General features: G+C 40.4%; 1 protein-coding gene across 1 annotated transcript in view; it reads right to left on the reverse strand.

Annotated features, from left to right (window-relative positions):
• Positions 1–13,159, reverse strand: part of DUSP15 (dual specificity phosphatase 15) — a 124,455-nt gene that overhangs the window by 64,651 nt on the left and 46,645 nt on the right. Inside the window, exon 6 of the mRNA XM_078650443.1 lies at positions 11,361–11,532. Coding sequence (XP_078506569.1) covers positions 11,361–11,532 — 172 coding nt within the window. The remainder of the gene's footprint in view (positions 1–11,360; positions 11,533–13,159) is intronic.

Consider the following 13,159-nt stretch of genomic DNA (forward strand, 5'->3'; position numbering starts at 1 on the left):
AATAGTAGAAGCTAACTGACCATAAGTTAACATTTGTTGTGGGAAAGGAGCTACAAAATTAACCTGCCTTGAGTTATAATACAGGAAGACCGCAAATTAAAAAATAGCGGGGTCGATAATGTTTGGCTTTATTATAATCAATAGCTATAACTAGAGGATCCCATAAATTCACTGTCTAGTGGAGATCCCAAAATTTGACAGTACTAAGGAGTTTGATTGAAAAATTATCTTACAGGAGGAACAGTAGGGTTTTAAAACATAGGGCTGTGGTATTCAAAACAGTATGTATGTTTTCCTCCAATAGAAACTGGGGATCAAAACTAGTTAAAGGACATCACCAGATGTATCTCGGGACGAAGGATACTTGAAATATTTTAAAGAATATACTTATTGAATTGAAAGTTAATCACATTCAATCAGGGTTAGTTGCTACTTATGAGATAAAAAGAATAGGTTTATGCTACATAAGTTCCCTTTTTATATAATACCCTTGAAAACATTAAAATAACATTGTATATATTTTTAGGTAGATAACCTACAAAATAAACGGCTATCAGTGGAACCCTGTGAAATTTTTAACAAAGTTTACATTTCCAAAGTAAGTAATCCAGAAAAAAAATTGATAATCCATCCAAAATGGAGGACAGAAACCATTATATGAATTTTTTAAATATGACAAATAATATAGGTTTCATATTTGTAGGAGCTTTTACCTAATGGATGGATATAATTTGAAGAAAATATCCTTAAATTAGAGCACGTACACCATAATTTGGAGGGTACGCACGCAGAAGGTAACCTGAACTACAAAGGCATTAATTGGTGAGATAGTAGGTTTTACTATGTATTCAATATTTATATAAACCGCTCAGTGTTATGGACAACACCTTGGGCGGCATTCACAGTAATACTAGCCATAAAAAAATAATGTTTAAACACAATCATGTATAAAGAAACAAGGTAGTGCACACTGAACCAACCCATCTTAGGAATGATGAATAATGTATTTTCATTCTCTCCTATTTGTTTTGTTTTAAACTGTTACATATTAATTGGGTTTTTAATGCAACAAAGCAATATGTGATTTACAAGTCCTGAAGAAGGAGGGGATATAGTTGTTGAAACGCTGAGTCGACACTTGTTTTATTTAATTTGAATCTTTGTTTACATTCATGCACAATTGTATAAAACTATTTTAAAAGTCATACTGTTTGATATACAGAACATATATGTGAAACTGGATATTGAGATATGAATATTGATGTGATTCTTAATTATAATATAAAAATTCCTTGACGAGGGGAATCCATCTTCCTTAGATTTTAACAAAAAAAATGTATGTAATGTGTTACATGTTTTAATATGAATTTAATGTAATAAATGGATTTCAATATATGAATTTTTGTTATATAGTTATTTTGAGTAAAGGTTTTGGTTCAGTGGATACTATTTGATTGACACTACTTTAATAAATTGAAGCACAGAGGGGTAATTTATTGTATATAACTTTCCTACCCAGTCCCTTCTGGCCTAACTGGGGTAACTCTCTTACTTTGTAAGCTAGCTTCTACAGCAGCCATCTTGGAAGAGGGTGTAAAACATAGCAAAATTCAATAAAAGATGGCCACGGCATGCATCCACGACTGCAACGTTTGAATGTATTTAGAATTTTTTAGTAATGTTTTACCAAATACCTTTATAGGTAGATGCCGCGGATGTGTACACATCCGTGGCTGTTATCCGTGAATGCATTTTTGTTTATTTTAATAAACTCTGTTCAAAGATAGCTGCAGTGGCTGTACACAAAAAAATGAAGATGTCACCCACAATTGGGGAGGCAACAGGACGCTGGATAACGGTGAACCACAAAAGTCACTAAATAAACCTGGGCTTAACCCCTGGTAGCTTGGCACAAAAGCAAACAGGCTTACCTTAGAGGCATTGTGTAAAGTATTTGTGCAGCATATGAATATAATACATTATTTGACACCAAAATGACAAAAACCCAATCAGTAGAATCGGAGTTATGAACTTGTGAACTTTTTAGAAAAATCTAGCCCCTAAAATATCAAAGCGCCAACTGCTGACATCTAGTTGCATGAGATGGAGACAAAAAAGAGAGGTATAGGATCAAAAGACAGGGGTAGGGGTAGGAGAATGGAAGGAAGACAAGACAGTCCCTGACACGTACAGAGTTGAGGGCAGCATGGAAGGATACATGAATCAATCTAAAATGTTGTGAAACTTAAATGCTCTTTGGTGGGACAAACACAAGAATAAAGAGGAAAACCATCGAATCAGAAGCAGGGAAGTGAAATAGACAACATAGCCAGGCAATCATGAGCAAGGCGATGACCAAAATCCCACTCTAAGTATATGTGTTGTATAGTAAACAATAGGTCTTGCCAGCAGGTAAAGTTGTTGTCTGTAGCCCAGACCTACCAATGTCATTATGTGCGAAAAAATGAGGTGCCTGTGAGGGGACAGCCTGGTGTGTGTGCAGGTCATTGAGCCCTTCACTGCCTGAGCAGCCATGACAGGAGGATTTTGGAGATGGGGCTGTACTTTGGGCTCCCCACTGCCTCAGCAGTCACTCCTACCCTTTCACGAATTACAAAGGCTTATAAATCAATTTTTAATGTCCTTAAGGAGGTTGTAAAACCTTTAATGGACTCCACAGTGTACAGCACATACAATCTGGAAACCAGCTATATGAAGTGGTTTCCAGCTCACCCTGTGGTCACTGTAATATTGGTTATTCACTGGGTGATCATGTGAAAAGTGCAAATATGTGTGACACATGGGGGCACCATGTGAGATTGCAGGTCTGCACAAGCACACCTATTTCTGGTGCATGAATGGCTGTAGAAATGAGTCGGTAGTGATGTTTGACACAATGACCACATGGTAGAAGTTGTGTGTTATTAAATTCCTACTAGTACTAGTCATTCAAATAGTTACATGCCAGTAATTACATGATAAGACTCTTGTACTCATACCAGTTTCATGTACTATCACTCATGCTTATATTGGTTACATGCTAGTAGAGACATATTAGTAACTAAGGGCCTGATTACGACTTTAGCGGTGTGGCAACAGCTGCCACACCACCAAAGCTGTGGTAGGGCCTCTTGTCAGATTAAGAGTTTCCTCCTGTCTGACGGGCTTTTGTTTTGACGTTCACACAACGGTGTCCTTAAAATAAGCACTGCAATGAGAATGCCAAAAACAGTTTCTGCACGGCATGAACACTTAAGTCCATGCCGTGACCCATGCCTTGCAGGAACTGGGGTGCATGCATATAGGGGGGCACATGTTGGGCCCCCCTGCATACATCCCCATGCGGAGGAGGAGGAGGGGGCCCTGCAGGGCCTCCTTTGTTTCCTCTCTACCACGGTGTTCATGGAGTTGGAACCTCCATGACACCGCCGGCGGAGAGGAAACTCCTAATAGGCTTGGTGGGGCAGCGGCTGCCGCACCTCCACCAACAGACTCATAATTGGACCCTTGGTACGTTAGTAATCACATGCTAGCATGTTATGTGGTACTAGATAAACGCAAGCAGAAACATGTTAAATACATTACCAGTAATTGCATGCTAAAATTTATATCACTCAGTACAAAAATTATTTTTGAAAAAGAGAATTCTTAAAAGATTTGTTCGATGGTGATACAAAGTTACACTGTATTAGGTAAACAGCACTGTGTACAGTTTCTAAAAAACTGTTGCCAATATTGAAAATGTTCTACAATTCCAATATCTTATCAATGAGTTGGCTTCCTTATCCCTCACAATATTTAAATTAATAATTAATAGCAGAATATTAAGAACTCAGGAATTCCATAGAACCGCAAATCCTTTCATATTTAGCTTTGTCTGTTACTAACTCTGGCACGGTCATCTCTTTCAAGAAGTAAAATAGTAAAGTACCTACCCTTAGTTCCTTCATGCAGATATTACAGAACTTTAGAGTCAATGTTACAGACTCAATGCCAGTGGTCTTCACATTTTTTAAAGCTGCGCCCCCCTTGTACAAAACAAAATAATTAGAGCCCCCCCAAAAAAAATGTTTCACATTTATTCTATTAAATTTGCAATGTTTAAAAATGTCTAGGCTTATATAAACATTACAGTTATGTTAAACCTTTTAAAAATGCAATCAAATACATGATTGACAAACATACTATTCTGATTAGTTAGGCCTTACTATCGTGGGACAGTATTCACAGTGTGATTATTGGAAATGGGGGGGGAGGTATTAAGGATATATGGAGTTCTTTCCTTTTAGACACATACTCCCAGCCAGATATAAATGATAAAAGATGTTAGTAATGGCCCATTACAGAGTGGCTTACTGCTGCTCGGTGAACAACCGTTACAACGAAATTATTACAACGCACTACCATTACAACGCGGTCATTACAACGCAAACCATTACAACGCATTGCGCTGGGGGGCGCTCTAGGATAGGGAATAAGTTTAATTTACTATCCAACACCTTCCCTAGTGTCCACGGGGACTGGAGTTGGAATAGTAAATTAAACTATTCACTATCCAGCACCCCAAAGCGCTATGCGTTGTAATGGATTGCGATGTAAAAACCGCGTTGTAAAGGCAGGCGTTGTAATAGCCTGCGTTGTAACGCCATACATCCCTGCTGCTCATTTGTTTTCTGTTGAAAACAAAGCACTGCTATCAGGATGATGCTTTTTTTTAAACCGAAGCCTTGCACTCTCCCTGGGGTCAGTTAAGGCCTCCCTGAGGGGGGGCCCGCCCCCCAGTTTGAAGACCCCTGCTCTAGGCGGTCTATTTACCGAATTTTCAGGCAGCACTGCGCAGAAGCCAAAATGCTGCACTGAGCTGCATGATATAGAACAGGAGAGCTCCATATCTACAGAGATATGGCATTTTCTCCCCTCTTCCTAGTGCCCGTTCCCAATCGGGTAGTTGTGCACCATGCGCACACCTTTACATCATAGTACAAGAATGTCTGCATGAGTCTAGCACAGGTTTTGTACTGGAAGAGTACCCTTTCAGTACAAAAAACTATGCTGAGACTAACTTTAAAACTTTTCCCACTTTTCTAGGCATGCTGTACAGTGCAGCACACATGCAAGGTTGGAAAAGAAAGGAGAAAAAAGCATTTCTCTTTGATAGCCACTGTTTGAAATGGGCATTTTTTTTTTTACACAAAACCCATCTACTTATAGGGTTTTGCATCAATCACTATAGGTGGCTGCGTGGGAACAGCCATGCACCCCCCCCCCCATGGAATGCTCTCATGGTGCTAAGAAACGCAAAGCAGTTCTATGCGCTGTTTTGCGTTACTTTTAAGTGGATTTCCAGTGCAAGTTTTACGCTGGAAAGTAAATTGGAAAAAAAAGGTTTTGCGTCGATTTGCATCACTTTTGTAATGCAAACATGGCACAAAAGTTTAGTAAAAATACCCCTAGGTATTAAAAGAATTCCAACATGACACATTTTTTATTTAATCATTCACAGCAACAAAGTACAAACAAGCGCTGGCAATGTCAATAGGTCTGGCTTCTAACAGATAGTGCCTCTTCAGTAACTGGTGATTTTAGGCACTCAGTGCATCATCATAGGTGCACTCTGACACTCATCCTTGTACTCATGCATTCTCTCATCCACCCACTAACTCATCCTTGAATTCATCCACTTATCCCTTCTCAATAAAACATAAAAGCAGGGCAAGCATATATATATGCAAGTTAAATTAGAAGAATAAAAGTAGAAAAAACTTTCTTCCAAATGATATACCTGCTTTAAAAAATGCCATTTAACATAGCAAGGGGTGGCCTCGTTGCAATGATATAACACGTAGCATATTGTTGTTAAAAAGGTCTAACATGGTTGCAACGTTTAGAAGCAACTTGTTGGCCATATTAGAATGATAATCAGTGGTACACTATGGGCAATGCCATTCCATTGGTGTATCACAAATGGGCCAGGGCAACTGTCTATGTCTTATCTTTTCACAAGAAGTAGCTCAGCTCTTTTGCATCAGACATAACTTTTCTCAGAGAACCAATGAGGGCCTATGGCCTTCATCATTAGCTTGTCGTCAGAACCAACTCAGACCCACTGTTTTGAGCCTTAGCTTTCCCAAAGGGAAACCATCAGGCATACTTCATATACCATTAGATTTCCTAAAAGTCAACTATCAGGCATACAGTCATAAAATTACAATATATACAGAACTGGAGTTGGCAAAGCAAAGTAAAACAATTAGAAGCAGGCTTTACAAGGTTTATCACAGTGCAAATCTTCTACCTCAGGGTTGTTAGAGGGGATAACAATACAAAAGCATCTGCCTACCAAAGTATGATGTGATGTTCCATGTAATAAAATGCCTCTCAACAGTCTTTAACACAGTGTACTAACCATCCATTCACAAAAGCCTATTTGCTTTAATAAATGCTTTTCACTGGTTTACTGCCTTTGTTGTAACATTAAATAAGAAACTAAGGCGCCATACAGCCTTCAATTGGCACCATAACCAGCCTAGTCCTGGTCTTTTGAGCATAAACTTTCCCACAAGGCTAAAACCGCAATACAAGCAATCTCCACAGATAAAATGTTGAATGGTGTATGGAACAGTAACCACCTGGTGCCTTACTCTCCAAAGTGCTGTAATTGTTATCCCGCCCAGTTAACACCCTGGATGCAAATGTTATCAGTTCATCTTGATTGGTTGCCATTTAGTAGTTATTGTTGGGTCTACGTTTCCATAGGAAATACCTTTTTGGTTTGCTCATAACTTTGGTGCTGTTTGACGAATTGTCACAAAACTTTCCAAAAAATTGCTCTTTCTTGCTTAGTGTCTCCATGGGCGATCTGTTAAATGAGGTCCGAGAAAAAGGGTAGTCCTAAAATGCAAAATCCCCATGCAATTGACTTTGGGAGTTTTGAAAAGGCCTACCGCCACACGGGCAGAAGAATTACACTAAATTTGGCTAGAAGCTATATCTTGGTCCAGAAAGTGTACTTTTTGTGATTTGGTGTAAATCTTTTCAGTAGTTTTTGTGAAGGTAAGTTTAAAAAATATTTGCATATGTGGACGGTTGCATCTGAGTGACTCTCAGCATAGTCCAACAAGCTCAACTTAAACAAGCATTTGCAATGCAATAGGTCTCACATTTACGAGATTTTGAGCTATTGGCACTGTAAATGTCAATAGCAAATGCAAGACTATTGAATTGCAAATATTGTTTGTTTCCAGGTGCCCCATGCTGCGCTTGCACTTAATAGAGACCACACCCCTTTCTTTAAACGAGCAAGGGGCGTGGCCTCTATTAAGAGCAACCCGCAAACAACCCACAATTTTTTTTTTAAAGCAATAGGTGTCACATTTGTGAGAGTTTAAAGTATTGTCATTTTAAATGCCAATAGCTCAAACTCTCCTAAATGCGAGACATATGGCATTCCAAAGAATTGGCTGCCCTTGTCCCGGCTGCTTGAAAAGTGAAAGCACACATGGCGCGCAGAATGTTGCTGCAAAGCAGGTTGTGCCTGCCGTAAGACAAAACGCACTAAAGAAATAGTGCTTCCAGACTAAATAACACAGATGGTGTAACAACAGAAGTAAAAGGGCCAGTTCTAATGGGAGGTTACAAATGAAGACAAGGCGGAACTAAGGAGGGACTAACAAGCCGATTACCAAATCAGAAGCCAGCATTTACTAAGGACAAAGACACAAGCCAATGAAAAATATGTGCAGAGTGGGCGGAGCTTCAAGTGCATACTCTAATACAGCATGCCTCGCAGAGCAGCACTTGTGCTGCCAAGGCTCGACCTAAAAAATAGAGCGTTCTTCTTGGCCAGGGGTTTCTTTCCTATTGGGCCATCACGCTCCTGCAGTAATTAAGGTAATACAGGGGTAAACTATCTCATGAAAGTCATGAAAGAAAATGTTGCAGCAGCAACCCCCAGCCAATCAATTTTTTTAAAATTTAATTCTGGATTTTTTTCCTTGATCCCAGAGTACGCCCATGGAATTGCAGCAAAATCATATTTTCTTACTTATAAAGGACCTCCTGGGGTGGGCCAAGTCCCAGAGGTCAATTTATATAATTATTCGCGGAGGGAGCGTGCTTGAGGCCCTGCTCCCCAAGCTGATTTCAGCCCCGGGGACCCCCTACCGTGGGGCCTGACATGTAAAAGAAAGGGGAGGGGGTCCACAGCCCTCATCCTCGTGTCACCTAAGGCTCTGGTGACCCTTGCCCCAGGATACTGTTTATCTTCCCTCAAGAGTGCGGGGAGGGAAAACGTGTCTGCTCCCACCCAGCGGGAGCTGTGAAAATGCTCCCACTGGGTGGGAGCAGACATTTGTTTCCCTGCCCACGCTCTTGCAGGCAGGGAAACTCAGATTGCTCCTGGCCATCGGGAGCATGCAAAAGCATTTGCTCCCTCCAGACAGGAGCAATGGAGGCTCCCAATGCACCCAGGATTGCTGCATGCAGGGAACCGGCGGGGTATGTGGGGGCACTGGGCTCCCCCCTCTGCCCCAAAAGTAGTGGGTGCTGCTGTCAATAATTGGAACTTTGCAGAGTTCTGAACCTTTCCTGGGTGAAACTGTGACTGCTAATCTGTCTGTTCTTTAAGAAAGTAATTTTTTTAAGAAAGCCACTTTATTCAATGTTATTTCAAATCTGTTGGTGAAGCCATTTGCATGTTTCCCACTCTACTGTGTTCTATAGTGAACCAAGGACAAGTTGCAATATAGCTGAGTATAGTCAGCATTGTGGAGGATGGCAATTGTGCCAGTAGAGCTGGCAGTGGGTAAATGGTCCCATTAAAATGTGCAGCCCATGAGGGGCTGAAAAAGGGGCAGGTAAAGGGCTAGACCTAGAGGCAGGGACTGACAGAAGATCAAGTCAGCTAGAAAAGCCAGATCTAAACCACACAAGAACAATCCTCCTGCCTCACCTTTTTAACAGAACCATATTGTCATTGAGTGCCCAAGATTCAGAAAGGTCAGCAGTACCAGCAGTCGTTGTCCTGTTGAGGTTTTGTCCTGTTTTAAAGCGAACCAAGATAGTTTAGGTGCTTTGGGGAAGACTAAAAATTCCGACTGGAAAGTGATCTAGAATAAAGTGTTGACCCAAAAGAGATGATTGAAATGAATGCAACATTGGTGATAAAGTGATAAGTGTCCTTAATGATCATGCATTTTGTGAAGTGCTCAAAACCCCTTTGGCTCCTGGCGCTTCATATAATTTGGATAGACAGTAAGACGTTCTCTCAAACTAATTGTGTCTTTAAGGTTTTCCTGAATGGAGGCATTTAGAAGCAGTTACACTTTGGGGAGTTTTGTGCCGGGACCTTCTGATCTTGAAGAAACATGTATGTTTGATAGGCGACCAGAATTGGCGCTAAATTGAAGTGCAGATTGAGAACGACGTTCCACGTCTGCGATTATAAAACAGACATCACAGGCAGCGAAGCAAATAGAAGAAGACTGAAATATCTATCTCTGTATAGCGCCTATCATCCGGTAGAGACTGAGTTTAAAATATCTTTTAGATCTCAATAATCTCACTTCCCACTAATGATTTTGATCTGAGAAATGTATGCCGTTCAATAAAGTCGCATTGCGCCCGTCGTATTTATCCATGAACGGGTTCGTCCATTTGGAACCCAGATACAGTTATCACTCATGAGAAATATACAGAAATTCCTGAGGAAGGCTTAGCCGAAACGCGTTGAATGGAATTTTGATTCTGTTTACTATCATGTATAACTGTATTGCACTTCATGCATTTTATATTATGAATGTAATTAGGCCACATGTATGTGTAATATAAGTAATTGTATGTACACTAATTTTATGAATATTTGTACTTTATAAAAAGAAGGAAATAATTCCTCATACAAAAAAAATTACAATAATGATCTAATAAAAAGAAAGTAGAACTACATATGTTATTGTCCTTTGGTTGGAATAAGGCAGATGTTCACTGTTTAGTTGATGGTAAATGATATGCACAAAACCCGGTGCTAATTTCACGTTCTTCCAAAAACAAAATGGAGGAAGCTATTACCCCATTATGTATCTAACTTGCCAAAGTCGTGAAGGCCCAGTGGGCTGACCTTGTTCTTGGGTTCCACCAGCTTTTGTTTGGCACCGATTCATAATGATATGCAAAGCTCATAAGTACGAAGTTTAAAGTAATCTGGGGCACGGCTATAAATTGCTTATGCGTCAAACTTACTACTTTTAACTGTACACTATCCTGTACTGGCAGCCAATGTGTGGATCTTCTGGAAAGGAATGATATGCCCTCAAAGGCGTTGTTAAAAGCTGCTCTTAATGCAGAGTGATATATAATCTGAAGTTTGCTTAAATTCCTCTTTGTCGCTCTGGTCATTAATGCATTGCAATAGTCCAGCTTTGCACTAAGGCGATATGGTTTAAAGAAGGTTACTTTTATGAGAGTGGCCCAGGCATCTTTCAGCCAAACTACCACTTCTCTGTTCTCCTGTCATCCCTCAACATATATTCAGTTTTAACCTAGAAGACATTTCCAGATTAGATTTTGAGCTCTCGCTAAGCCATTATATGGATGTTTTAGACAGTACTGGTTCAAAGGAATGCTTTTGTTGGTGATGTTTGAATGTGGTACTCAAACTCTGCTTTCATACAGAAGAATGGATTGGCATAGTTTGTTTCATAGTCGCAGGCGTCAATTCACCAAATTTCCAGGGTAACAGAAGTGGTATTACGCAAACTTTGAACTTTAGTGACATTTCATGGTTGGCCTCTTGTCTGTCCTTTAGATAATCAATAGCTTCCTGTTTCCTGCTAATGGGAGGGAGATTGGTAAGGAGTGAAAACTAAAGAGCCCACCTTATTTTCTGTTTGTGCATCTGCTTTTATGACCCCTGAGCCGTGGGCAAGGAAAGAACCAGCAGTACTGAAGTACCTATTGCCCCCCATAGTCACTGGTAAAAATAATCACAGGTCTTGAGAAACAGGAAGGAAAAGAACATGGTGTTACAATGAGAAAGAGAATTAAGGAGTGGGGAAGAGAGAAGTTATACATACAACATGTGAGAGGAATGCCAACATCATGCCATGTGATGGTGCCAAGCTTCAGACCACCAGACAGCGATGTGCCTACTGCTGGGTCTACACTTAGGGCCTGATTACGAGTTTGATGGACAGGTTCCTCCATTACAAACATGATAGATATCCCGTCCGCCCTATTACGAGTTCCATTATGTTCCATTGGATATAATGGAACTCGTAATATGGCGGACAGGATATCCGTCACGTTTGTGATGGAGTAACCCGTCCGCCAAACTCGTTACCAGGCACATAGTGGAGTGTGTTTACCTCTTTTGCAGCCCGATGGCCATAGTCTTCCAGCTGTCTCCTGAAGCCCTCATTTGGGTTGATGCCTGGCCTCAGCACCTTGACTGCATCCAGCACCTGCTGCGAGCCCAGCCCCGTCACCGTCATGATGTATGCTGCCACAATGGTGGGGCTTCGTGAAATACCAGCGAGGCTGAGGAAAGAAGGAAAGCTGTGAAATTTCCTTTGTCACTATGAACTTCACCAACCTCCACTTTTCACACCCAAAATAGCCCATAACCACCCAATACTGTTTTGGTTCTTGCTGCCCTGTCTTATACCACCAGTTGCATGTTGGTTAACAAGTACTTTCTCTTGTTACCTGCCACCTCAGGGTTACTGAGGCACTCAGAATAAGGCTTCTTTTCACTTGCAGTCCTTCTCTCACCTGTGTTTAGTGTGACATAATGATCTTATACCATTATAGCCTACTGCTGAAGGCCACACCAATTGCTAAAGGCCCCCGTCAAAGTTAGAAGCTCAAGCCGCAGGCAAGGGCCTATAAAGAGGGAAAGGGCCTTTAATGACCAGTATAGTCTGAAGCAGAAGGGCTATAAAACTAGTTGAACACTCCACCTACTGAGGACAGAATGTTCTAAATAAAACAGCGTGAAACAGAAAGACAAGAGATGACGTTACCTTCATTGAGATCTATTAAAGAGGTTATTTTAGACTTTCCTGTGCTCTTCCTTTCCTCACGGCTCAAGTCAGCCAAAGAGAGGAATGGGTCAAGGATAAAACTAGTGGAACACTCCACCTACTGGGGGCACAATCTCTATATTGATTAAGCCTTGTCTTTAAGAAGCCTCAATGAAGTCACTCTATGTGTTGTGTCACTGAGAGTTGGTATATTGTTTCTGTCTAGCATTGTACCTATGGTAAGATTAAAATCCTTAAACTAAATGTATTTTTTCCTTATATTGAATAGCCTATGTCGAGTGAACAATGGGTAGACGAACATTAATCAGTAACACAGATATCTTAATCTCGCTTATATTCACTGTATCGCTAAAACATGCTGGTCATGGCGGAGAAACAACTCTTAAAAATCAAGCTAAATACTACCAAGTCAATTGACCAAAGTGATCTTCCTTCTGTATACAGCTGTGTATCGCGTCAAGAGGAGCATTAAAAAAAGGTTTTAGAATCTGGACCCACGAAAGATGACATCATCTGGGGTCCGAACGAGACCAGAGAGCATTATTTGATTCAAAACATCCTATTTTTTTTTAATAAAGTGATTTCAGACTCCTCATTAGAATCCCTCTCGAATTGCAGATTGATGAAGGGAAATCTCTTAAACTCAAAAAGAATAATGAGACGGCCAATCCTTTGAAAATCTGAAACCAGGAGCCCACTGAGCCCAGTCCCTGAGGCTACTGAGTAAACTCTATCAAGAGATCGTAAGTTAAAAATCCAAATACAAGTAGAGGATATAGGAAAATACACATGGATTTTAACTCCATTAATTAGATCTAATAGATGCAGGCTTGCATTATGAAAGTGGACTGAATAAGTTATGGGCAATGTAAAGAAGTGAAAAAGGAGACTCAAAAGGTCACATTTGCTTCTAGTAGCTGGACACTAGAGAAAGATGGAGGGTGAGGGGAATCCCTCAAGTTTTAGAATGCCAATCTAGCTGTGGTACGTTGATAGAAAATACAATTAAAAAATATCTGTTGCGCAGAGCAAATCATAGAAATATGGATACTGGAAAGAGAGAAGAATGTATCAATGCAAAACTGATTTTTGTAAAGTTTGGCAAATTTGATATTAATGAT

The sequence above is a fragment of the Lissotriton helveticus genome, chromosome 7 (assembly GCF_964261635.1).
Source record: "Lissotriton helveticus chromosome 7, aLisHel1.1, whole genome shotgun sequence".
In the NCBI taxonomy this organism is placed as follows: domain Eukaryota; kingdom Metazoa; phylum Chordata; class Amphibia; order Caudata; family Salamandridae; genus Lissotriton; species Lissotriton helveticus.